Source organism: Ahaetulla prasina, chromosome 1, assembly GCF_028640845.1.
Source record: "Ahaetulla prasina isolate Xishuangbanna chromosome 1, ASM2864084v1, whole genome shotgun sequence".
Classification (NCBI taxonomy): Eukaryota; Metazoa; Chordata; class Lepidosauria; order Squamata; family Colubridae; genus Ahaetulla; species Ahaetulla prasina.
The window spans coordinates 346,070,240-346,097,273 of NC_080539.1; the positions used below are offsets into that span (position 1 = coordinate 346,070,240).

At 41.7% G+C, this 27,034-nt stretch overlaps 1 protein-coding gene across 1 annotated transcript in view; it reads right to left on the reverse strand.

Moving 5' to 3' along the window:
• Positions 1 to 27,034, reverse strand: part of PRKCH (protein kinase C eta) — a 113,437-nt gene that overhangs the window by 38,157 nt on the left and 48,246 nt on the right. Inside the window, exons 3-10 of the mRNA XM_058162924.1 lie at positions 26,101 to 26,251; positions 23,362 to 23,396; positions 22,952 to 23,040; positions 19,847 to 19,976; positions 17,576 to 17,703; positions 16,113 to 16,256; positions 13,471 to 13,644; positions 6,387 to 6,541 (exon numbers count right to left, since the gene is read on the reverse strand). Coding sequence (XP_058018907.1) covers positions 6,387 to 6,541; positions 13,471 to 13,644; positions 16,113 to 16,256; positions 17,576 to 17,703; positions 19,847 to 19,976; positions 22,952 to 23,040; positions 23,362 to 23,396; positions 26,101 to 26,251 — 1,006 coding nt within the window. The remainder of the gene's footprint in view (positions 1 to 6,386; positions 6,542 to 13,470; positions 13,645 to 16,112; positions 16,257 to 17,575; positions 17,704 to 19,846; positions 19,977 to 22,951; positions 23,041 to 23,361; positions 23,397 to 26,100; positions 26,252 to 27,034) is intronic.

The window sequence follows — 27,034 nt, forward strand, 5'->3', positions numbered from 1 at the left end:
GAAGATCCACCATTTTTACTATTCTGGGATTTTACCATCTTAGCATCCCTCGCCGATTCGCACTTTTCTATGCGCTACACTGTACATGAACTCTTGCGCCTGCGAGGTGTCCCCGCCTCGCAGGAATGGCCCACGTCGCTACCGAGGGCTGGCCTCAATGACGGGTCTTGGGACCCACAGAGGTGGCATGCGAAAAGAAAGAGCCTTTGGGGTTTTTTAGACAGGGTATTTTTAAGGGGTGGGAGGGTTAGGGCGGGTGATGGAGGTAGCCCGTCGGGAGGGAAACCAGTTCCAGCGCATGCTCGTGGCGACTATCAAATGGGTTCGGAGGTTATGGGGGGGAGTGTGTTCCTTTGTGTGAGGGTGAGTCCATCTGCACGGTAAGTGGGAGGGGCAGATATGGCGGAAGGGGGGGATCGTATCGGTTTAGGGGGTCACGCGTTCGATGTATGCAGGCGATCGCGTGCCCCGATCCCCCTGACTTCTCCCGTTCCCCGGATGGTCAAGACCCTCAGAGCCTGGGCCTTCGTCTGATGTTATGCAACGCACGGTCCGTGGCCAATAAGGCCCCCCTAATACATGATCTGATTCAGGGGGGTGCCGCGGATATTATAGGCGTTACGGAGACCTGGTTGGGCACTGAAGGGGGCGTGCCCCTGGTTGAGATGTGCCCACCGGGTTTCCGTGCATTCCATCAGCCGAGGGCCCAGGGTAGGGGTGGGGGGGTGGCGGTTGTTATTAAAGAGAGTCTAGAGCCGAGGGAGACCACTGTACCTCAGATCGCCGGGTGTGAATCCCTCTTTGTGAGGTGGGGTCATAGATGTCAGATGGGCTTGCTGGTCGCGTACCTGGCTCCTTGCTGCGTGACAGCTGCCCTGCCCGAGCTCCTGGAGGTGCTTGCCGAGGTGGCAGTGGAGACCCCCAGACTTTTAGTCATGGGGGACTTTAACTTGCCATCTGCCGGCTCGTCATCGACAGTAGCTCAGGAGTTCATGGCCTCCATGACGGCCCTGGACCTGACTCAAGTAGTGGATGGCCCCACTCACATCGGGGGAGGCACACTGGACCTGATTTTCATCTCTGGTCAGTGGTTGAAGGATCTGGACTTGAGAGATATAGTCACAGAACCTTTGTCATGGTCAGATCACTCTCTCCTTCGCCTGGACTTTCTGACCGCTACCCAACACCGCAGGGAGACGGAACCATTACGTTGGTACCGTCCCAGGCGCCTGATGGACCCAGAGAGGTTCCGGACGGAGCTTGGGCCACTTCCTGAGGGTCTGGCTCACGGCACGGCAGAGGAACTAGCCGCAGCCTGGGAACGGGCTGCGGCTGGGGCTTTAGACCGTGTCGTGCCTCTGCGGCCTCTGACCCGGCGCAGATCCCAACCGGCTCCTTGGTTCTCCGAGGAGCTGAGGGGGATGAAACGCTGGAGAAGACGCCTAGAGAGTTCTTGGAGGTCCAGCCGTTCAGAGGCTGATCGGACACTAGTTAGATCCTATACTAGGACCTACCTAGTGGCACTGAGGGAAGCGAGGCGTTGCTACGCCTCCTCCCTCATTGCGTCGGCAGATAACCGCCCAGCTGCCCTGTTTCGGGTGACCCGCTCCCTCCTTCACCAGGGAGAGCGGGATGACCCGTTGCAGGGACGTGCTGAGGAGTTTAATGGTTATCTATACGATAAAATCGTTCAGCTTCGGGACAGTCTGGACCAAAATTGTGGCGATTCGGACGGGGCGTCTGAGGGCGGTCTTGGTGATATTGTCTGGAATGAGTTTGACCCTGTGGCTCCCGAGGACATGGACAGGTTGCTGGGTAGATTGAATGCCACCAAGTGTTTACTGGACCCGTGCCCCTCCTGGCTGGTGCTGGCCACTCAGGAGGTGACACGAGGCTGGCTCCAGGGGATTACGAGCGCTTCCTTGTTGGAGGGAGTCTTTCCGGCCGCCTTGAAAGAGGCGGTGGTGAGGCCCCTCCTCAAGAAGCCTTCCCTGGACCCGGCTGTTTTAGGTAATTATCGTCCGGTCTCCAACCTTCGCTTCGCGGCGAAGGTTGTAGAGAGTATGGTGGCATATCAGTTTCCCCTGCACCTGGAGGAAACTGTCTATCTGGACCCGTTCCAGTCCGGCTTCCGACCCGGTTACAGCACTGAGATGGCTTTGGTCGCGTTAGTGGATGATCTCTGGAGGGCCAGGGATAGGGGTTGTTCCTCTGCCCTGGTCCTATTAGACCTCTCAGCGGCTTTCGATACCATCGACCATGGTATCCTGCTGCGCCGGTTGGAGGGATTGGGAGTGAGAGGCACCGTTTATCGGTGGTTCTCCTCCTATCTCTCCGACCGGTCGCAGACGGTGTTGACGGGCAGAGGTCACCGCGCGCCTCACTTGTGGGGTGCCGCAGGGGTCGATTCTCTCGCCCCTTCTGTTCAACATCTATATGAAGCCGCTGGGTGAGATCATCAGTGGCTTCGGTGTGAGGTACCAGCTGTACGCTGATGACACCCAGCTGTACTTTTCCACACCGGGCCACCCCAATGAAGCTATCAAAGTGCTGTCCCGGTGTTTGGAAGCCGTACGGGTCTGGATGGGGAGAAACAGGCTCAAGCTCAATCCCTCCAAGATAGAGTGGCTGTGGATGCCGGCATCCCGGTACAGTCAGCTGAGTCCACGGCTGACTGTTGGGAGCGAGTCATTGGCCCCAATGGAGAGGGTGCGCAACTTGGGCGTTCTCCTGGATGAACGGCTGTCTTTTGAAGACCATCTGACGGCCGTCTCCAGGAGAGCTTTCCACCAGGTTCGTCTGGTGCGCCAGTTGCGCCCCTTTCTAGACCGGGATGCCTTGTGCACAGTCACTCACGCCCTTGTGACGTCTCGTCTGGATTACTGCAATGCTCTCTACATGGGGCTCCCCTTGAAGGGCATCCGGAGGCTTCAGTTAGTCCAGAATGCAGCTGCGCGGGTGATAGAGGGAGCCCCTCGTGGCTCCCGCGTGACACCTATCCTGCGCAGGCTGCACTGGCTACCTGTGGCCTTCCGGGTGCGCTTCAAGGTGTTGGTGAACGTCTTTAAAGCGCTCCATGGCATAGGGCCGGGCTATTTACGGGACCGCCTGCTGCTACCGAATACCTCTCACCGACCCGTGCGCTCTCACAGAGAGGGACTCCTCAGGGTGCCGTCAGCGCGACAGTGTCGTCTGGCGACGCCCAGGGGAAGGGCCTTCTCTGTGGGGGCTCCCGCCCTCTGGAACGAACTCCCCCCAGGACTCCGTCAACTTTCGGACCTCCGAACCTTTCGTCGCGAGCTTAAAACTCACTTATTCATCTGCGCTGGACTGGGTTAGTTTTTAAATTTATGGGTTTTTAATGGGTTTTTATCTTAAATTTTTAATCTTGGCCAATTTAATAAGTTTTTTAATTGTATTTTAATCGTATTTATATTGTATTATTGTGTATTTTTTATCTGGCTGTGAACCGCCCTGAGTCCTTCGGGAGAAGGGCGGTATAAAAATTTAAATAATAAATAAATAAATAAATAAATAAATGCTTCCTGGGAATTTGCCTCATTATTAGTTATTAGCGTTGTGAAGAGTTGTACATTTGTTTTAAATAAAAGATTACATGAAAAAGTATTCAGTAGAACAGTGTCCAAGTTGCAATACTAATCAGCTTACCAGAAATTTTTTTGAACTCATTGACAGTTCCCAGTAAACATGCAACTCTTTCTCAAAAGTGTAATGTATGGGATCCAAGAAGAGAGATTGCATTTGTCTTTTACAACAGCAAAGATGATTTAATCAATTCCAAGAAATAGCTTAGCTGGCACACTGTTTCCTTATTCATGTCTTATTCCCCTCCTCTTTTAGGGGGGAAAAAGGTATGTCTTATACTCCGAAAAATACGGTAATTTTGACTGCATGAAAACTAGTTCTTCACTCTCCTTCATTATGTTTTCTACATCAAAACCATGATTATTTATGTAAACTAATGATAGTCCTCAATTTATGATGGGTATTGAGCCCAAAATTAATGAATGTCAAGCTCTATAATATCATGAAGGAAGAATGCAAGAAAACAGAGCTGAAGAAATTCACACTGTGTCAACTCATATTACGCAAACACAATTCAATCTGCACATCTGACTTATGGATTTAGCAATAGCACTTAGACTTATATACCACTTCACTGTGCTTTACAGCCCTCTCTAAGCAGTTTACAGAATCTGCATGTTACCCCCAACAATTTAGGTCCTCATTTTACCAACTTTGGAAGGATGCTCAGTCTTACATATTGGAAAAAAGAACCCAAACACTAAGTACATACTAGATGGACATTACCTTACTGATGACCCCCACCCCGTTAAAGACCTTGGAGTTTTCATGTCAAATGATCTAAGTGCCAAAGCCCACTGTAACTACATAGCAAAAAAGGCTCTAAGAGTTGTAAACCTAATCTTGCGTAGCTTCTTTTCCAAAAACACTACACTACTAACCAGAACATACAAAACATTTGCTAAACCAATTCTAGAATACAGCTCGCCTGTTTGGAACCCTCACCACATCTCTGACATCAATACAATTGAACGAGTCCAGAAATATTTCACAAGAAGAGTTCTCCATTCCTCTGAAAACAACAAAATACCTTATCCCACCAGACTTGAAATCCTAGGCTTAGAAAACTTGGAACTCCGTCGCCTTCGACAAGACCTAAGTTTAACTCACAGAATTATCTATTGTAATGTCCTTCCTGTTAAAGACTACTTCAGCTTTAACTGCAATAATACAAGAGCAACCAACAGATTTAAACTTAATGTTAACCGCTTTAATCTAGATTGCAGCAAATATGACTTCTGTAACAGAATCATCAGTGCTTGGAATACTTTACCTGACTCTGTGGTCTCTTCCCATAATCCTAAAAGCTTTAACCAAAAACTTTCTACTATTGACCTCACCCCATTCCTAAGAGGACCATAAGGGGCGTGCATAAGTGCACAAATGTGCCTACCGTTCCTGTCCTATTGTTTTTCTTTTCTTCTTTCCTATATATATATAGATGCTTATACCTCCCAATATTTACTCATATATATGTTTATATACTATAAAATCTTTTTATATGATGTTGTGACAAAATAAATAAATAAATAAATAAATAAATGGAACCCTTGAGCCAGTGAGATTTGAACTGCCAAACTCCCGGTAATCGGGAATCAGCAGAATTAGCCTGCAATATTGCATTCTAACCACTGTGCTACCACGGCTCTCAGAACCATTTGATTGACAGAGTCCTTGGATAAATTAGATACTGACAGCAAAACCCACTACATTTAGAGAGAACAACTTTCAATGAGCAATTCTGCAACTTTAGCATGTACAATTGTTCAAAGGCTGTTTTGGTTATCCTGTGTGATATTGCAATACACAATGAAAACAAAAATCATCTTGGACTCCTAGCATGTAAGACTAAGTCTAAGAATCCAAAGAGGGATCACATAAGTTAACGCACAGGACAATCTGTTCTAGAAGTATTTTTTATTATGGACACAGATTAGAAATCAGTGGAAATACTTTGTGCAATTCTTCCACTCAAGCATAATATTTTGCTTCCAAATACGCAGTAAATGTTGTTCCTCATGGTCACCATGTCCCCAGGCAAGAAAAAAAGATATTCCCAACTAATTCTGCAACTCTGTCTCATTTCCAGTCTCACAGACTGTACCGTTTCCCCCAAAAAGCTAGATTTCAAATTGCTACACAACAAGCATTTTTAGAATAACAATCACCAACATTTCAGCTCCAACACTGGAAATTTTTAAGAAGTTGTTGGATAACCATTTGTCTGAAGTGGTGTAAGGTTTCCTGCCTGGGCAGGGGGTTGGACTAGAAGACCTCCAAGGTCCCTTCCAACTCTGTTGTTGTTGTTGTTGTTGTTGTTGTTGTTGTTGTTATTTGATGATATTCAAGCAGATCTCCTGAATGTCCTCCCAACTCAGGTCTGAATACAACTAAAAAAAGTGAGATTTGATTGGGAATTGCTCATGTAGCCACCCATCTCTGAGCAACTCCCAATCAAATCCCATCTTCCACAATAATGCCCCCAACTCAATTAAATCTGTCAAGTTTTCTCTTTCAGTGCAACAAAGCCATCCCATTTATGAACTCTAGCACAGGAGTCTCCAACCTTGGCAACTTTAAGCCTGGCGGACTTCAACTCCCAGAATTCTGGGAATTGAAGTTCGCCAAGGTTAAAGTTGCCAAGGCTTAAAGTTGCCAAGGTTGGAAACCCCTGCTCTAGCAGGTATATTAATCACCATTAAGAATCCTCTCCAACAAAAAGCAACACTTGATTGAACCTAACAACAAAACAACAAATCACGAATTGTTTTTTTGCTGACCTGTAAATGATGCCTGTCTCGTGAAGGAACATGAGGGCTGAAATGATTTCTGCGGCATAGAATCGGGCTCGGACTTCATCAAAGCGACGGGATTTCTGGATGTGGAACATCAAATCCCCTCCATTCACAAACTCCATAACAAAGAAGAGGCGATCCTGATCAAAGGCAATAGCACATACCATCATCAGTGGAAAGATGGTGATTATATTTCTTTTTCTCTCCCCACATATAATTCTTTTTTTTAAAAAATCCCTTTGATTTGAAACCGCCGCAACAAGAGCAAAATATTTAGGGTTTTACCCCCATAGACCAAACTACACGGTATTTGACCAACCTAATTCAACCCTGGAATGACATTTTTGTTCTGGATTGGACATCGAAAATTTGGATTTGCTCTCAATGCAACCCCACTTCAGATTGCCTGCTATACATTCAGTATTTATATTGACAGAAAGAGGTCAAATGTCCCGTTTTATTGAAAATAACTCTTTATTTGAAAGGCCATTGGAGGTCTGACCTCCATTTGAAACAGTGTTTTATTTGAACGGCTATCAAATCAGGGGTGGGTTCTACTTACCTTTACTGCCATGCACGCATTGTGGCTGCGCACATCGTGCATGCGCAGATCGCTTTTGATGATGTTTGGGTGAGTGCGGGGAGCCTCCCACCAGTTTTGGCATAGAACTTTTAGTTGTTTTTAGGGTTTTAAATTTTTAATTAGTTTTTGGGATTTTAAATGTATTTTTAAATTTGGGCCAAATTTAAATAAGTTTTTTAACTAGTGTTTTTATTTTACTGTGTGTATTGATTGTCATTTTTATTTTGGCTGTTCACCGTCCTGAGTCCTTCGGGAGAAGGGCGGTATACAAATTAAAATATTATTATTATTACTATTATTACTATTATTACTATTATTACTATTATTATTACTATTATTATTATTATTATTATTATTATTATTATTATTACTACTACTACTACTACTACTACTACTACTACTACTACTACTGGTTCTATAGAACCGGTGTGAACCGGGGGTAACCCACCACTGTATCAAATGCAAAGAAGGTAGAACAAATGTTGGTTCTCATTCTGCTAGTCAACTGGTATCATTTGGACAGAAGGCTAAGCAAGAATACCAGTGGTAAAATAGCCCAGCGGTGAAATCCACTTACCTTCGCTACCAGTTCGGGATGCACACACGTGCCTCCTCTGTGCATGCGCAAAACCTTCTGCGCATGCACAGATGGTAAAAAAATTGGGACATAATTATGTCCTGGCGGGTGGGGGGAGCTTCCTACCACCGATTCGGCGAGCCAGATAGAACGGTGGGGGGTGGGATTTCACCGCTGGGTAGTCCCCTCTGTAAGGTGAATTGGTTTATATTTCTAACATAATTATAACAGTGGTGTCTACATAAAAAATAAATGCCCTTCCACTTTTTGAGGATGGGTGAGTGGATAAATAATCATTCTGGTTTTTGGTAAATGCAAGAAGACAAGATCTCCTTTAACTGTTTCAGTTGAGAGTCAATGAGTTTGTCTGGCTATAAGAGTTGCGCAATCAATGGGTAGTTATGACTAAGTAGTGGCAAAGAAGCCAGGCAATTTGTTCTTCGGGAAGTTCTATCAGGGAAATGAAGTACTTATACTGAGATCAAACCCCGACTACATAAATGACAAAGACTTATTTTCTGTTATTCCACAGAGTAGGACAAGAAACAATGAGTTAAAACTATAAAGACCGACATTATGAGGAACTTCTTGACAAAATGAGTTATTAACTAGTAGGACAAGCTAGTACATGAAATGGTGACTTCTCCTTCACTAGAGATCTTCAAACAGAGCCTACGCAGTGATCTGTAAAAAAAGCTCTAAGCAGGAAAGAAGACTGGATGACCTCTAAGTTCCCTTCTAACTCTATGATTCTATGACACTTTACAAAATCCTGCTAATGAGTTAAATTTATTTGCTATCTGCAGGCCTATAACTATGGTGGTGCAGTGATTAGGTCTTCTAGTTCAACCCTGTGCTCAGGCAGGGAACCCTATACCATTTCAGACAAATGGTTGTCCAATCCCTTCTTAAAGACTTCCAGTGTTGCAGCATCCACAACTTCTGGAGGCAAGTTATTCTACTGATTAATTGTTCTCACTGTCAGGAAATTTCTCCTTAGTTCTAGGTTGCTTCTATCCTTTATTAGTTTCTGTCCATTGCTTCTGGTTCATATTAATATAGATATCTACATATTTATGGACTTGAGCATGATGAAATAACATAACACCATAACAATGTTGAAACAGTTAAAATGGGTATCCTTGGAATCCTTTGTTTTTTTCTGATAACTGACTCAAAAGCAAGATTAGATAAACAGTTTATGCTGCCAGTTTTCTAGAACTAACGACATCATGCATGCAGCTTTAAACATATATAATATGACAAGGGCAGAGGAGTTGAAAACAAGTTTGGAGGAAGTATTATCATTAGAACACATTGTGCCAATCTCCTAAACTTGGGCGGTGGCAGGACATGGACATCATGGTGCTAGGAATAATATGTTATGATGGAAAACCAGGGCTGCAAAAGATTTCCTCCCTTTTCTGCAAGAAACTGAAAGCTTTGCGAAGTCAAATTAAGGCTTGGGGCTCAGTCCGTAGCCCATAGCCTCTCTCTTTGGCAGGAACATAAAAAGTAGTGAAACTGAACTAAAGAGCTGCTACTGGCTCTTTGCAAGGACTGTAATCCCTTTCTCAGTTAAAAAGGCCACGTGAATGGCAAGCTGTGCTTTTTCACTTGCAGTTTCTGCCACCTAGTGGTCATCCTCCCTTAAGCCGCAGAGATTTGAGTGGCAATTTAAAGACAGACAAAAAAAGTTTTACATTGCACCTGTTTCGTGGATCAGATTCATGGAGTTTAATCTCGAGGAAGGAATATCCTTTATCCATTGCTTTATGGGAAAAGCAAAGGAAAAGGAAAGAACAGTAAAAGATGAGGGGGCAGAAAAAATTCTCTATAAAGTGGCAAGCATTAACAACGTAGCAGCTAGATGCAACACTGGCAAGCTTATATAAACAGGTTAATAACATGTGGGATAAGAGTCCTTGTTCTGTGCTTAAACCAGGAGATACAGGTAATTGTCACTTACCAATGGTAATTAGGACTAGGAATTCCATTGCTAAATGACACAGTCATAAAGCAGGGCATCATGTGATTGCGCTGACTTATGACGGCAGTTCCAGTAGTCCCTGTTGCTGTCATTAGGCAAATCCTGCATGGTCCAAGTGTCATGCAGTCATGTGATCACCATTTGTGACCTTCTGCCAACTTACCCTTGACTTTGCTTGCCAGAAGTCAGCAGTGAAGGTTGCATATGGTGACTGTGTGGGACACTGCAACTTCACACCTTGCCACAATTGGGCAACTGTGGTTCCCAAGTGCCCAAACTGAGATCAAATGACTGAGATCAAATGACATTGTACTGACTGCAACTATGAGAACCTGCTGTAAGTCTCCTGGTAAAGCACTGTCATAACTTTGAACGGTCTCTGACCAAGTACTCTTTACGCAAGAATTACCTCCGTGCAATTAAACAACCTAACAAATTCCAGATCAGTTGTTTAATTATGAAATTAGTCTTTGTAATCCCTTTGTTCAAAGAGAGCAATCTTGAAGGTGTTGACCTTTGTGTCTCAGGAAATTGAAAGGATTCCCACTTCAATATTACCATTTCTGATGTCAGACACATGTCCATCTATTATTCTGAGTTCTATAGAACCCTCCTGGCTAGTACTGGCTACCCGGGAGGTTACACAAGGCTGGCTTCAGGGAATTGTCAACGCTTCTCTGACAGAGGGTATCTTCCCCTTGAAAGAGGCGGTGGTGAGGCCCCTCCTCAAGAAGCCCTCCCTGGATCCAGCTGTGTTGGTGAACTATCATCCTGTCTCCAACCTTCGTTTTGTGATGAAGGTTGTTGAGAGTGTGGTGGCACAACAGTTCCCCCAGTACCTGGATGAAACTGTCTTTCTTGACCCGTTCCAGTCCGGCTTCTGGCCTGGATACAGCACGGAGACAGCTTTGGTCGTGTTGGTTGATGATCTCTGGAGGGCTCGGGACAGAGGTTGTTCCTCTGTCCTGGTCCTACTGGATCTCTCAGCGGCTTTTGATACCATTGACCATGGTATCCTGCTGCAACGACTCGGGGCGTTGGGAGTGGGGGGCACCGTTTATTGGTGGTTCTCCTCCTATCTCTCTGACCGGTCGCAGACGGTGTTGGCGGGAGGGCAGAGATTGGCCTCGAGGTGCCTCTTGTGTGGGGTACCACAGGGGTCGGTTCTCTCGCCTCTCCTGTTCAACCTCTATATGAGGCCGCTGGGCGAGATCATCCCTGGTTTGGGGTGAGATGTCATCTGTACGCTGATGATACCCAGCTGTACATTTCCACCCCTAACCACCCCAATGAGGCCGTCAAAGTGATGTCCTGGTGCTTGGAGGCTGTATGGGTCTGGATGGGGAGAAACAGGCTCCGACTCAACCTTTCCAAGACTGAGTGGCTGTGGATGCCAGTATCCCAGTACAGCCAGCTGACTCCATTGCTGACTGTTGGGGGTGACTCATTGGCCCCCACGGAGAGGGTTCGCAATCTAGGCGTCCTCCTGGATGCACGGTTGTCCTTAGAAGACCATATGACGGCCAGGGGAGCTTTTTATCAGGTTCGCCTGATACACCAGTTGCATCCCTTTCTAGACCGGGCTTCCCTATGCACGGTCACTCATGCCCTTGTCATGTCCCGCCTGGACTACTGCAATGCTCTCTACATGGGGCTCCCCTTGAAGAGCACCCAGAGGCTCCAACTGGTCCAGAATGCGGCTGCGCGGGTGATAGAGGGAGCACCTCGAGGCTCCCATGTAACACCTCTCCTGCGCAATCTGCACTGGTTTCCAGTGGTCTTCCAGGTGCAATTCAAGGTGTTGGTTAACATCTTTAAAGCGCTCCATGGCATAGGACCAGGTTACTTACGGGACCACCTACTGCAACCAACAGCCTCCCATCGACCTATGCGCTCCCACAGGGAGGGCCTCCTTGGGGTGCCGTTGGTCAAACAATGTCGACTGGCGACCCCCAGGGGGAGGGCCTTCTCTGTGGGGGCTCCTGCCCTCTGGAATGAGCTGCCTCCGGGGTTACGTCAACTTCCCGACCTCCGGACCTTTCGCCGTGAGCTGGAGACCTTTTTGTTCCATCGTGCAGGGCTAGCTTAAAGTAGTTTTAAATGGGGTTTTTTATTATATTATTGTTTTAGTCTTTTTAGGCCATAATTGATTTAGTTTTTTATAATGTTTTTAACTTTTATGATGTGTGTTTTATTTGGCTGTGAACCGCCCTGAGTCCTTCGGGAGAAGGGCAGTATACAAATTGAATTAATAAATAATAAATAAATATAGAGAATGACAAAACCTAGCTAACACTAGCTGATAGCAAAAAAGCTAAGTAGGTTGGTGCTTGGATGGGAAACCATCAAAATATCCCAGACCTATAGACTAGACTTGGAAGTCAAAAACCATCCTGTATGCAACAGAGAGTTACTGTATTATTTCTAAGAAAACTGCATGATATGCTGTCAATAGGAGGTGAACTTGTCTCAACAGAGAAGTTGATATTGTACGTTGCTGAGTAAGGACTGATCACTTTGTCCAGTGTCTGCATATTCCTTATAGAAGATGGCGTGTACCACACTGGAGGATCAGCAGGTCCTCTGAAAGTATGAATAAAAATTTTTGTAATGATGATGTCAGAGTAGGTATAGAGACATTACAATCATCATCATTTATCTTTCTATTTTGTATAACTAAAGGTGGCATATATAAGGTTCCCACTACGTGAGCAGTGGAAGGAAATGCAGATATAAGCATAAAACACTGAACATATTTGCCCTTCGAGTAAAGTGCCAATGTAGCAGTTCGAAAGCACGTAAAAAATGCAAGTAGAAAAATAGGGACCACCTTTGCTGGGAAGGTAACAGTGTTCCATGCGCCTTTGGTGTTTAGTCATGCCAGCCACATGACCACAGAGACATGTTGTGCCTCGCTCACCCCCACCCCCACCCCGCAGCCGGGCCCCTCTCGTCTCCTGCCGGACGCTGATAGTGCAGAAGAATGTCCTGGCATGCCTCCAGCCCCCAGTCCTGGCACCATGCCCGGACAGACCGAGCAAGATGAATGGCCTTACATGCCTCCAGCCCCCAGTCCTGGCACCATGCCCGGACAAATGGAGCAGCTGGGCCCCTCCCCCACAGCATGTGAGCCTGGGGAGTGTGAAGCCAGTCACGAGCTGGAATTGCCGGCAGCTGGGGGCTGGAGGGACCCACGCTTCCGGAGAGTGGAGAGGCGACGTCAGCAAAAGGAAGGGAGGGGCAGGCCTGGATAAGTGCTGAGTCATGGAGCCACACCCCATGGCTTATAAAAAGGATCTGCTTTCTGGCATTCTTTGAGTCAGGCAAAGTCTAATTTGGATTGCTGAAGTCACATCCTTATCTCCTGCCTGCCCTGAGAACTCTGACAGAACTTTGGCAAAGCTGCAGAGGCACGCTTGATACGGACTTCCCCGACCCGGCCGTCAGAGGAGGAGTGGGACATGACAAGACATCTTCAGACAGTGCTGGCTCTTTGGCTTTGAAACGGAGATGAGCACCGCCCCCTAGAGTCGGGAACGACTAGCATATATGTACGAGGGGACCCTTTACCTTTAGGGACTCTTCAATTCTGTAATTCCATTTTGGTTCTAGAAAAATTGCAGGATCACAAACTCTAATGTAGGTCTTTTCCCAAAAACTATTTTTATTTTGTGATCATGCTGATTCAGTATGGAAAGGAGGGAATGCAGGACTCCCTTTGCAACTATTCTGCCTTATTCACATTACTGAGAATTCATCGTCCTTCATTTGTGAACTTCCTATTTTCTTCATTCTTCTTTCTACAGAAAACCATGAAGAAGGTTTTTTAAAAAATAGAATTGCTGCAACAATTCATAACTGGTAATGCCAGAAGCCTTCACCCCCCCCCCCACCTCCTGAAGTTTTAAGAGATACTTACAGCGGTCTGAAAACAGCAGAAAAGCTGAGTGAGGAAAGGATGGTTTCTTGCTAAAGTCAGGATTCGTTTCTCTGTTAGGGTACACTCCACATCATCATCTTGAAGAATGACATCTTTCTTTAGCATTTTGATAGCATAAAGATATCCTGTCTCTTTTGTTTTAGCCAGCATTACCTAAATTTGCCACAAAGCAGGATATTTAATTGAAAACAAAACAAAACAAATAATTACGGAAGTATCTCAGAAAGAGCAAGACATGATCTTTCCTGCTAACAGGTCAAACTTGGGTGTATTTGTTCAGAAATTAAGTAGCCCACCATGTACAACTGGTTGCTTAGCAACCACTTGAAGTTACGACAGTTCTAACAGTTGGGGACTCCCACAGTAATGTGACTGCATTTCAGGCTCATTTATGGCTGCTTGCAAAGCCCCACAGTCACACGACCATGCTTTACAATGGTTTTGCTAAAAACCAGCATTTAATTCAAACCACACCCATAGCAAACCATTTAATGGCTGCAGTGATTCGCTTAACAACTGCCACAGAAAGGTCACAAAAATAGGCCAGTCACATGGGGGACCCAATTTTCAACTGTCATGAATTATGAACAGACTCCATTGCAATCATAACTCAAGGACTACCTGTAAGTCACATGACATTAGATGGGGCCTCCCTGAATAAAAAAACACATTGGCTGAATTCACACAGGATACTAAGCTACAAACAAGGCTTATTTGGTTTGAGGGACACAGCAGTCTTTAAATGACACGTTAGAAGTTGCATATGAAGAGCAGTTGAGGCCCAAGACTTTACTGAGAACTTAATGAAAACAATGTAAAAAAGAAAGAAAAAAGAAAAAGAAAAAAACCTTCATTTTGATTTAAGGTTAATAACAGAAAGCATCTTCACAATTTAAAGGGACATGATGCAATGTCTCTTAATGAATGTTATGTCCTTAATGCTATTTCTTATAAAAGTGTGAGCAGATGTCATGGTTCAAAACAAAAATCCTGCCAGGACTGCAATTTTGTACTTCTGTTATAAGAAATAATTTAGAAGCCTCTAGGTTTTAAGACAAAAATCAAATTACAGTTATAGATTAACATACCATGTTTCCTCGAAAATAAGACCCTGTCTTATATTTTTTTGAACCCCGAAATAAGTCCTTGGCCTTATTTTTGGGGAGGTCTTATTATTTTGGGGCTCATGGAGCAAGATGAGGCTCCTCTTGCCATGTTACTTGATATATTTTGGATAAGTTATAGGTGTAATTTTAATAATGTTATTTGATATAAGTAAGGTAAAGTGAAGATTTTAATTATTACAATTGATATATTGTGGAGATAATATAGGACTAATAATAATATTTGTAATCTGATTTGATGTATTTAAATGATACCAAAGATATGAAAAGATGGATTATTGTTTATCTTTGGAGGTTGGACAGTAAAATTTAAGAAATTAAGTTGGAAATATGAACTATTCTTGAGAGACTGCTTAAGGAAGAAAGACATTTCAGAAGAATCCTTGGTGAATATTGGAAGATGGAACGTTGTTTTGGTACTGATTGATGAAGGTTGGATATTAAAAACTATGTACTTTAATGAAGAACAAATACGAACTCAATTGGAAATTTCTGAGATCGGGGAGTCGAGGTTTTAAGGAGTGACTATGGATTATGATTTGTGTTATATTTTAATTTTTGACTGTTAGTTTTATACCCTGTATTCGGTTCTGGGAAGTCCCGGGGGGTGGGGGGAGGGAGGGGAAGGGAGGGGGAGGGGGGATGAGGTAAAAAAATGGATTGATGGTTAATGTACAGAGATGATTGAAGATGTATAATCTTCAATGTAAGATCGGAGCTGCCTGGCTACCATTTCAGAATGATGGGAAGGAAGGAAGGAAGGAAGTAGAAGAGAGAAGGAGGTAGGAAAGAGAAGAGGAGGAAGAGGAAAGGAAGGAAGAGGGATAGAAGAGGGAGAAGAAAGGAGTAGGGAGGAAGGAAGAGAGGAGGTAGATAAGAGAAGGGGAGGATGGTCGTGGAAAGTAGAAGAAGGTAGAGAAGGGAAGAGAGTTAAAGGAAGGGGGTGGTGACCGGGCAGGTCGGATTAATTGTATATGATGGTACATTAAATATGTTATTGGATATGAATGTTAAAATAAAACTTTAAAAAAAAATAAAGAAGAAAAAAAAAGAAATAATTTAGAAGCCTCTAGGTTTTAAGACAAAAATCAAACTACAGTTATAGATTAACATACCATGTTTCCTCAAAAATAAGACTCTGTCTTATATTTTTTTGAACCCCGAAATAAGTCCTTGGCCTTATTTTTGGGGAGGTCTTATTATTTTGGGGCTCATGGAGCAAGATGGGGCTCCTCTTGCCATGTAACCTGATTTCCAGCTCTGCCTTTAAATATTTTTAGGTGAGCTTATTTTTGGGGGGAGGCTTATTTTAGTGCATGCGCTCAAAAGCCCAACTGGGCTTAATTATCAGGGGATGTCTTATTTTCAGGGAAACAGGGTAATATATGAATGCAGCCTGGTCCAACTAAACCTTCTTTTAATGCAAATTTATTTCAAATAACCAAAAGTTACACTGAAGTATAACTACTTCATGGAAATCTCCACAGAAACACTTACCTTTCCAAAACTGCCTTTTCCCAGCACTCGGATGAATATTAGATCTTCAATTTTAAGCCTACTGGCTGATACTTCAACCATCCCACTGCCATCCTTCGTGCTGTCTTTTTTCTGGCGTCTCAACGTTGATTTAGAGACTAACTTCTGTAAAGAATAAATAGTCATGAGTTGCTTTTTGCAAAACAGTACTCAATTTTCTCAGCCTCTATGAAGTTCAGAAACTCAATTTTGAAAAGAAAACTGTCAGGAGGTATAACCTTTTGAAGAGGAGGAGGCAAGATGCACCAACCTGAAATTTTGGACCTCAAACCTCATAAATAAATTAGCTTGACCTAATGGGGAAAGTATTTAATTCACCCAGCTCAGCTTTGGAAGGTAGAACTACTCTTTAGAGGGTGGGGAGACCAGATATGACTAGAAAATGTATTGTTCGTTTGTTGATTAAAGCAAGTGTGCAATAAACTGAATTGACTTGAATTACAGAATGTATTATGCATTCAAATATGAAGTTGAAGATTGATTTCTGAATACAATAGGAATGGTATATGATGGAAATAAACCATGCATGAGAATTAATTGAAAGCTCAATGCTTAGCTCAACAATGAATAATGAACAAAGACAAGGGTGTCTAATATCATCTTGATGATGTAATGAATTTATGAAGAACTATATAAAGAATGTTTATGGTGACAAACTGCTTAAGGACATAAACCTATGTGGATTTTGTATGTAGATGATGAATTGTTCTTGGCTGAAAACCTGAATGATTCCCAGAATTATGGAACAAATGTATCAAACAGGAAATTAAAAACTAAAAGACCAAGGTAGTAATATTTGGCAGATAAATGAAATCAATAATTGCAAATTATATCAATATGTCAATAACTAAGGCAAATAAATGAATGTGTGCCCTGTACCTTGATAGAATGTTTATTAAAGATGGGAAAAGAAATAAGACATTTTAAGATGTGTGACTGAGCACCAAAGTGAATAACTAGTATAAAACTAGACTTAAGTGGTTTGGACATATAAAGAGAATGAATGAAGATCAAATTACAAAACAAATACATGAAGGAAGAGTGAATGGGTGGAATGGAAAAGGAAATTCAAGAAAGTCATGATTGAGACAGGAAGTTTAAAGAACAACAGAGAAGGGAAGATGTAAGATTAGTTTCCAAGGATAGAAAGTCAAGGAGATGAATAGAAAATAGTCTTGGTTTAAATTATATTAGCTATGTTTCCTTTTCCCTCCCTTATTACTTTAATTTCTTTGGGCTACTATTTCATATTCCTTTCTGTTGTTTACCCTGAAAGAGAATAACTGTGTATGCACGAATAGTCGTGGTCTGATCTCATCCTGTAGTGCATATACTGTAAGCAACATATGTACACATATGTTGTTGTTTTTTAAAATCCAATTCACTGTGGTGGAGAAAAAGAGGAGGGAAAACAAAGTTTTTACCCCATTTGGAGAGATATTTCCAGGTTGCAGTCCCATACATGCCAACGTCTTGGCTAGTTCTGCTGCATTCACCCCACAGTTTGGAGCTACATTGGATTCGCACCGAATATGTACATTTATTTTACACACTGAAAGTGAAAACAAAAGTTTTCAAACATTATTTCTGCCAGGCGCTGACAAGAACAAAATGATGTTTGTTTCCTAATGACAGCATGAGAATGCATGAGAGAAATCCAGTCCTTATTCCCTCCATTTGAATCATAGATCAAGGTTTATGCAGAGTGTTCAATCATACCGCATGAATCCAAGCAGTTATGTTTTATTTAACCGTTGTTAAACAAAACACAGGATGTATGCTAAACGCCAGTTTGATGAATACCATTTTACCTTCCCTGTTTAATGCTGAATCTGCAACACAAGCGTTAAGTACAATGTCCCTCACAGATCATCACTCAGCTACTGTTCATCTAGTTCAGCGGTCTCCAAACATGACAACTTTAAGACTTGTGGACTTCAACTCCCAAAAGAAATTTGAAATCCACAAATCTTAAAATTGCCAAGTTTGGAGACTCCTGATCTAGCTCCATGAGAATAGACCCCGTCACTTCCCCTGGACTTGTTCCATATCTGAACAGTTCATACTTCATGTCTATGGAGATCCTCAGTCATCATACTTATGTACAATACTTTTTGTACATACTTACAAACCCTCCGTTCATACTTAACATGCAAATCAATACGTACCTTAATTGAACACAACATGGAAATAAAGAAAATCAAAGTTCCTGCCAACTTCAGAATAACAGAGTTGGAAGGGATCTTGGAGATCTTCTAGTCCAACCCCCCTGCTCATACCCTATACCATTTCAGACAAGCTCTTCTTAAAAATCTCCAATGTTGGAGCACCCACAATTTCTGGAGGCAAGTTGTTCCATTGATTAATTATTCTAACTGCTGGGAAATTCATCCTTAGTTCTAGATTGTTCTCTCCTTGATTAGTTTCCAACTATTGCTTCTTGTCTTGCCTTCAGTATTGTCACTTTCTGGGTGCTCTGCCAAATAGTGCCCCTGGCCACCTCTATTTTAAAAAAAGAAAAAAAATAGCTCTGTTGCCTAATCCTGCTTTAGAATATTAGCAAGCAGTAGTGCAATGCCTGATAACTCAGGCCTATTTTCATTCCTCTCCTTAATCTCCTCCTTATGAAATGTACTACATTTATAGCCAAATCTTAGGGATGCCTAACTAGGTAATATAGATAAAAACTGGTACCGTGTTTCCCCCCAAATAAGATCGGGTCTTATATTAATTTTTGCTCCAAAAGATGCATTATAGCTTATTTTCCAGTTAGGTCTTATTTGGGGAGAAATACAGTATTAAACGCCTCCGTCTGTGTTGTAGTCCGCCAGCAGCCTGCAGACCTGGCAGTGGAGTCGGACAATGAGAAGGCTGGGGAAGACAATGGGCCAGTCCTGGAGTCAGCGGAAGGCCCGGACGAAGGCTCTGCGTTGGACGCAGAGATGGGGCCAGGGCCATCTGGGAGTGATGCGTGGACTCCAGAGCCTCCAGAGGCAGACAGCAGACAGGCAGAGGAATGGGAGAATCCTGTTCCTAGTGCATCCATAAGAAGAACTGCGAGAAGGCAAGAGCAGCTAAAACAAAAAGGACGACTCAGGAGTAAGGCCAGAAGATGATTGGCCACTCCCATAAGGCTTAAAAGAGCAGCAACAAGCCATTTGATTCTTTGTGGAAAAGCAATGTTGATTCCATTGTTTCTTGTCAGCGTCTCTTGAACTTTGTGAGGGTTTTGCCAAGAAAAGCCTTTGGCAGGTTGCCAAAGACAACAAAGGTTGGTGATAAAACCGAAGGATTGTTTATGAAGAATTTGTTTTGGATTAAGCTGAGAATGAATTAATTCTCAGCTGTTTTAATAAAATAAGGTTGTTCAGGACTGAATTGTGTTTGGTAATCACTACTTGGGCCTAGGTCACAACCTAGTCTGGTTGATGATCTTAACTGAGGATTATTTTTGAGGTAAGGCTTATATTACGAGCATCCTGAAAAATCATGCTAGGGTTTATTTTCTGACTGGCTCTTATTTTTGGGAAAACAGGGTACATGCAAAATTTGTGCAAATGGGGAGGGGGAAGTGCAGCCTATCTAGTGTTGCATGCAAAAGTATGCCCCCCTACACACACACAAAATTCAGAACAGGAAAACTAAAGAAATTCCGCAGAGAAGGACTCTCATCTTTGTGTAGACTTTCAGCTTACTTTTGCACTGAAGCCCTTGTCGCAAGATTCCCCAGAGGAGAGAGCCACAGTGATCACAGAAGGTTGGCACTTTGTAATTGTGGATTCTGAACTTGTGTGGGATATTGATTCCAAATCTCTGCTCAGAAAACTGAGGAAGAAAAAGCAGCAAAAGAAGAAAAGTTGGTGATAAGTTATCAAATAATAATCCTTATTTTTCAGCTTACAGTTCTTGACGCAAGGCAGACAGAGAATGTTACTGCCCCCCGGTTTGATAGGCAAGGAAGAAAAGAGAGAGCCTGGCTTTGGGGCTTAAGAGTTTGATTTAATGTTTCTATAACGTAAAGTTGGTCTCATGAGTTTGTTCTCACAGCAAATAATTTGGACAGAAGGAATGAATATCAGTTAGGACAAGAAGTTAAAATTCCAGGCTTGAACTGTGGAGTCCTTAGTGTTCTTGGAGATTGGTTATTTTCTTGCATTACATTTATCAATGATGTTACTTATTTGGGCAATGAAATGTCTGCAAGAAAACAACCAAGCCCAGAAAGCACCAAGGACTCCAAAGTTAAAGTCCTTCCATCTCCACCACCCACAACTTGTATTTTTGATTCAGCTGGTCCCAAACATGCCAGCCATGGCTACTTGTTAAAGAAAAAAAACAGGATCTACCATCTCTTCTCACAAAGGAAAGCAAAGCGAATCACATCTAGCTTGATTTTGAGGCTGAAAAATGGTTTGCCCAAAACTGAGTAAACCCAGATGCTCTCCCCACCCAATCAGTAAAAATCCCCATTTGATTATCATTCAGACTTTTAATTGATGTCAGTAAGTTTCAGATAACTTAACAGCTACTCTAAAGTAAGGGCAATTTTATGCTGTGGCGCAACAGGCTAATGCAGCCTGTTATTAACAGCAACTGCTTGCAATATTGCAGGTTCAAGTCCCACCAGGCCCAAGGTTGACTCAGCCTTCCATCCTTTATAAGGTAGGTAAAATGAGGACCCAGATTGTTGGGGGGCAATAAGTTGACTTTGTATATAGTATACAAATGGATGAAAACTATTGCTTGACATAGTGTAAGCCGCCCTGAGTCTTCGGAGAAGGGCGGGATATAAATGCAAAAAAAAAAATATCGGTTCAGTGTCAGTTAAATTACTTCTCATCGGTTGCTTTCCTGCACACGTTATGGGCTTAATTCATGCTCTTGCAAGATCTTATATTTTAGGCTGATTTTAACCGTGTTAATGTAATGTAGGTACTGATGAGTCAATACGAAATGTTTGCATCTACCCCTGAGTCTTTTAACTGTATTGTTTCAATTACTTCTACATCCAAACTCCCAACACTCAGAAAACCCATATTTCAGGGAATTCAGGCTAGATTCTTCCTGATCTAGTTTCTACATAAGGGAATCCTTAACATAAGAAACATTCAGACCTGCTCTTTCCCATCCCTCTTTTCATTCTGGGAGTTGAAGTCCACAAGTCTTAAAGTTGCCAAGGTTGGAGACCCCTGAGCTAAAGCTGAGATTTTAAAAAGTCATTATGGTCTGGAGATCAAGGGCTGTGGTGGCTCAGGCTGTAAGATAGCCTGTTATTAAAACACAGCAGCCTGCAATTACTGCAGGCTCGAATCCCACCAGGCCCAAGGTTGACTCAGCCTTCCATCTTTTATAAGGTAGGTAAAATGAGGACCCAGATTGTTGGGGGGGCAATAAGTTGACCTTGTAAATATACAAATAGAATGAGACTATTGCCTTACACACTGTAAGCCGCCTTGAGTCTTCGGAGAAGGGCGGGATATAAATGTAAATAATAAAAAAAAAAGTTACTGAAAGTGTGATAAATTTGTGCTGTTGATCTTGATACGACTGACAATAAAAATGCATGCAGATGGTTTCAAAATGTAAAGACTGCTTACTTCTTTGCAAAAGAGACATGGCATTAAAAACAAACAGGGAACTTTTTGGACTTAAGCAAATTTCAAGTATAATTCTTCAATTATAACTTAATTAAATTCTATAATTAAATATAGAATAACACTTGAATAATTTCAAGTATTCTTCTTCTCATCCTTCCTATTACCTATCTCCTCCTACTTATGATTATAACCTTGTTGCTTGTATCTTTACAATTTATATTGTTTTATTTAGTCTCCTAGTATGATTTTGATTGCTTATTTAGTATCCTATGACTATTACTGTTGTATCTTATGATTCTTGATGAATGTATTTTTTACATACACTGAGAGCTTATGCACCGAAGACAAATTCCTTGTGTGTCGAATCAATAAATTCTTGGCCAATAAAGAATTCTTATTATAAAATCTAAAAACCAATCAAGGTGAATAATTTCTTCTAACACTGAATTGAATTAACCAATTATGGTCTTCAAGTTATAAATAAAACAGAATAGCAGAACATTCTCTTTTTCTGCACTTGGTTACCTTCTTTTAATTGTTGCCATGACTGTACGCCACCCAGACACATTATATGCAATGAATGGCCATATAAATTTGTTAAATAAATAAATACATTTGATGTTATCTTTATTAACACTGATTGGATGATACCTTTACTCTTCGCATTGCCACATCAATTTTTCACAAACCAATGGAGTTAAGCAGCAGGTAAATAGAGGCATGCAGCTACTTCAAAATTCATCAAATAAAGCATATTATCTAAGGAATAATACATAGAATAGAATAGAATAGAATAGAATAGAATAGAATAGAATAGAATAGAATAGAATAGAATAGAATTTTTTATTGGCCAAGTGTGATTGGACACACAAGGAATTTGTCTTGGTGCATATGCTCTCAGTGTACATAAAAGAAAAGATATGTTCATCAAGAATTCTAAGGTACATCACTTAATGATAATCATAGGGTACAAATAAGCAATCAGGAAACAATCAATACATTATGGATTATGGAATAATACATTATGTCATAACGCTGCAGTTGATAATATATTTACTGTTAGGTTTTGATTCCTCTATATTTTATCCATCTTGATTTGTCTTTAGTAATAGTAATTCATAACTATTCCAAAACCATTCCCATAACCCCTTTGGTCCAGAATTAACAACATGCAGAACTCCAAATGTGTAACTGTGACTTTACCTTCATATCCATCTTCTTTTTATTATTCTGGCATGTGCAAGCTGTAACTATGAGATGGTGACAACGCTTGTGCACAACACACGTGCAAACTAGAAAAGAAGGCAGAAAAGGGAAACAATGGAAACTATCAGAAACTAATACAGAAAAGTAAGATTTGCTCTTAGATGGACTAAATTTTTATTGCCTCTGATCTAAACAATCTGGGGTATGTGCAAAAAAAGACAATAAAAATGGTCAGGACTGGAAATTAACCCTTTAAGGACTGAAAGGCAGAAAAGAGTTTAAAATATTCAGTGAGCCACAAAAACGTATTCGTTCTAATCTCCCATTAACTGCAAGCAGATTATGTAAAAAGGAGAAAATGACAAATGTGTAGGGCATAATGTAACCCTAACAATAACTTACTGTACCTTGGCACTGGTATCCCTGCTTTCCAAATACTCCCCTGTTGAAGATAAAGCAGAGACAACATATGACTCAGGATGAGATCAAACTCTTAAAAAGTAGGTCAGGTAATCTGACACAAGAACAAAACAAAGGTTGAGCGGCAGCTGCGAAGTTCAAAATGTATCTCGTATCAGCAACTCAGCTTAAACTCTAAGAAGACAAAGTTATTGTTCATCCAGAAACGTTTAGGCACTCTGGAAACTTTAGTACTAGTGGTGGAATCATCCTCCCTTTAACACAGCAGGTGTGTCACTGGGGCTTGCCCAGGATTCATAGTTAGCATTGGAAGAGCAGGTGGAAGCTGTGACTCAGGGATACTTTGACCAGCTTTAGCTGATATGCCAAGTAGGTCTCCACCTGGAGCTGCAAGCTTTGGTGAGGATAATGCATGCCTTTTCCACCCTATCTTGACTACTGCAATGTACTAGGTGAGGCTGCCTTTCAAAATAACTCAGAAGCTACACCGCACACAGAATGCAGTAGCCAAATTGTGGGTGGGTGGAAGCTGCTATTCCAGGATAGCACTTATTTTGCAATGCTGCACCCAGCTTAAAGTGTTGGGTATCACTTATGAAGTCCAATATGGCACAACACTGGGTTTCATCAAAACCACCTTACCCAAAACGATCCTGCCTTCCTGTTTTGAACTATGAGGGAGGCTTGCTCAAGGTCCCTTCATTATCAGACCTGAAAGGGATGTGAACTAGAAGGAATCTCTGCAAGGCTGTCCTCATAAGGTAGAACATGCTCCTTCATTCTTGGCATTCCAAAAATCTCTAAAGGGCATTTGAACTGATGAACACAACACAACCATTTTCTTTAGTTAAGTAAGAACAATTAGAAATGATGAGTTTTCATTTATGGGTTGCTTATTTTGCTTTCATTGTTAAATGACCAGAGTCAACTGATTATTTTTATTATTCATTATAACTGACATTTTGTAAATACATTTTAAAATACACAAAATCCAAATTTAGATGATGAATCTTACTTCCAGTATTAATAAAACTCAGAATGAATTCTGACTAAAATTTATAATCAAAACTCTAAGAGAGAAATTTAGACATAAACATAAGACTCAGTGCAATCTTTTAGTAGGAAGTAAGCACCACAAATCTCCATGAGATTAATCTCAGGGACATGTGCATCAGTCATAGCCTATCAATCCCATCCTTTCCACAAGAATTGAGATAGAAATCCTGTTAGGTTTGATGTAGCTTACTTAGAAATAGATGAGTTTTGGCTTTTAGCCACAGTGTTGTTTTATTTTAAGGATCAAAGTCTATGAACACACTTATGTAAGTTGTAATAAATGTCCCTACACTGTACTGACTAACTGTCACCCAAAATATTTCAGCCCACTCCAACAAACAGTTTTGCAATTCAAATTCAATTCCCACCTTTGGGAGGGAACAATAAAGCTGTTAAGGTGGGGAAGAGGAAAGAGTGAACCATTATGAAGGGTTTGGAAAAGAAATTCAAATTTCTTTTTTCAGTTAATGGACAACAAGAAACATATTTATGAAAACATGCACTCATTGCTTTGTGTTTAAAAAGTGAGAGCATTTCACAAAACTATTTAGGACATTGCAAATATCATCCAATATGCAGTCTGCATTATTAACATTTGATGGAAAAATCCATGCAATTGTGTTGGCATATACACTGACTGGAGGCAAATTAGGAGCATAACATAGATGATAAGAGGGCTTTATAGTCTGACTTGTTTCTCTCCTCTTTTGCTAATCAGGGCTAGGCAACTGAACACATAAAAGAGCTTCCGTGAGATCCAATGGAAGCTTTTTCACTGATGCAAATAGAGGCAAGGGCTCAATCTAGGCTGAGATTGCCATGGGGAAAAGTGGGAGGGAGGAATTAAAGCCCTAAATCTCCACGCCTGAGACCTAATTCCATCCAGTTATTAATTGAGAAATTTGACTTGACTTGTTTGCTCCCATCAAGATTATTTTATACATATTAGATAATATATAATTAATAACCAACGATTGTAATAAAACCAGAATAATAGAGTTGGAAGGGACCGTGGAGGTCTTCTGATCCACCCACTGCTCAAGCAAGAGTCTCTATACCATTTCAAACAAATTGATGAAGCACCCACAACTTCTGAAGGCAAGCTGTTCCACTGTATCAACCATTTCAATCAAAGTAATTTGCATGTTTTAAAACAAAAGCTATAACTCTCTGGTGCTGAACCGTAAACTTCAGATCACCTTCTACAGAATCTACATTGATTCCACTATCTTCACCGTACCGGAAAGTACCTCTAACTCTTCCCCTGCAGAATGGATAGTTTGCCTAGGTTTGATTTGATCCGAAGAATAATTGTTTTGAGTAACCTGCTCTTGACTTGTTTAGGGATTAGGCTGCTCATACTGAATTCAGCAGGTGGCAGCAGCTGGCTTTAAATATGTGGCTCAGAAATTAAGCAGGGTCAGGGCCTGGTTAGTACCTGGAGGGGAGAATTCCAGAGAATGCTGGGATGTAAACACACATCCTGGAAGGAGGAAATTCTAAATCACTTCTGAACTGTGGCCAGGAAACCACATGGATGTATTTATAAAGTCACAAGGAATTGAGATCAACCCAAAAGGAACTTTATATTTAGCAAAAGGGGCAGGAATTATGAAAGCAATTTCCTGGGTGAAAGCTCCCATTCAAACCTGTTTTCATTTCAAGCATACCAGATGAATTCCCGACAGTGTGAACAGTACGTTGGTTGCCGCAAGTAAGTTGCCATAAACTTGTGTCCGTTGACTTGGTGAACTCTCCTGCGCATGGCCCGTTGGCGTTTCCGCGTGAAGTTTTTAAAGATCCTGTCCCTCTGGAGTGTTCCTGGGAACCCAAAGACAGCAGTTAAACAAGTGAATAAATTGCAGCCTGTCATTCAAATGTCATGACTTCTCTATTGCTGTTTTCCTTTAATTTTCCACCCATGTTGATCCCAAAGCAATTTATCTTTAGCTTCTTCCATTACTTTGCAATATCCTGTTTCCTTTAGTTATCACTTCATTCTCCCTGTTAACCTGCTAGCAAACCCTAAAGCAAGGCTCCCACTAGACTGTGTGGGTTTCTTCTAGCCAGTCTTATTTTTAGTATCCTTTTCCTTTGGTTTCCACCTCCTGTCTGAAGTCTCACTTTCTCTTTCATACATCAAAATGTAGAGCTTGATTTAAGTGTAGGCACATGGCATTATGAAGACCAGTTTTACTCTTTTGGGTGCTAAAATGCCATAGATCACAATTGACAAAATCGTATCCTTTAAGCCTCATCAGGGTGTCTCCAATTCAGGAAATAGCAATTCCAATCTTTATTCCATATGAAGTATTCTGAATATTCAAATATATCACAAAAAGTATGAAGTATTTTGAATATTCAAATATATCACAAAAATGCAAAACATTTTACAGTACCTTATATTTATTAGGGGTTTCTTTGATTTTTTTAAAAAAACCTTGAATTTATGTTAATGTTGTTATTGATTAAATAAACTCAACCACAGTTCCTGGAATAACATTTTTTTTAAAAAGTATTCCTGAACTGAATGATTAGTCTTTTTTCCCTTTAAAAAATCTTATCATTAATTTCTTCCAGTTCTTCAAACTAGTTATTTTAACA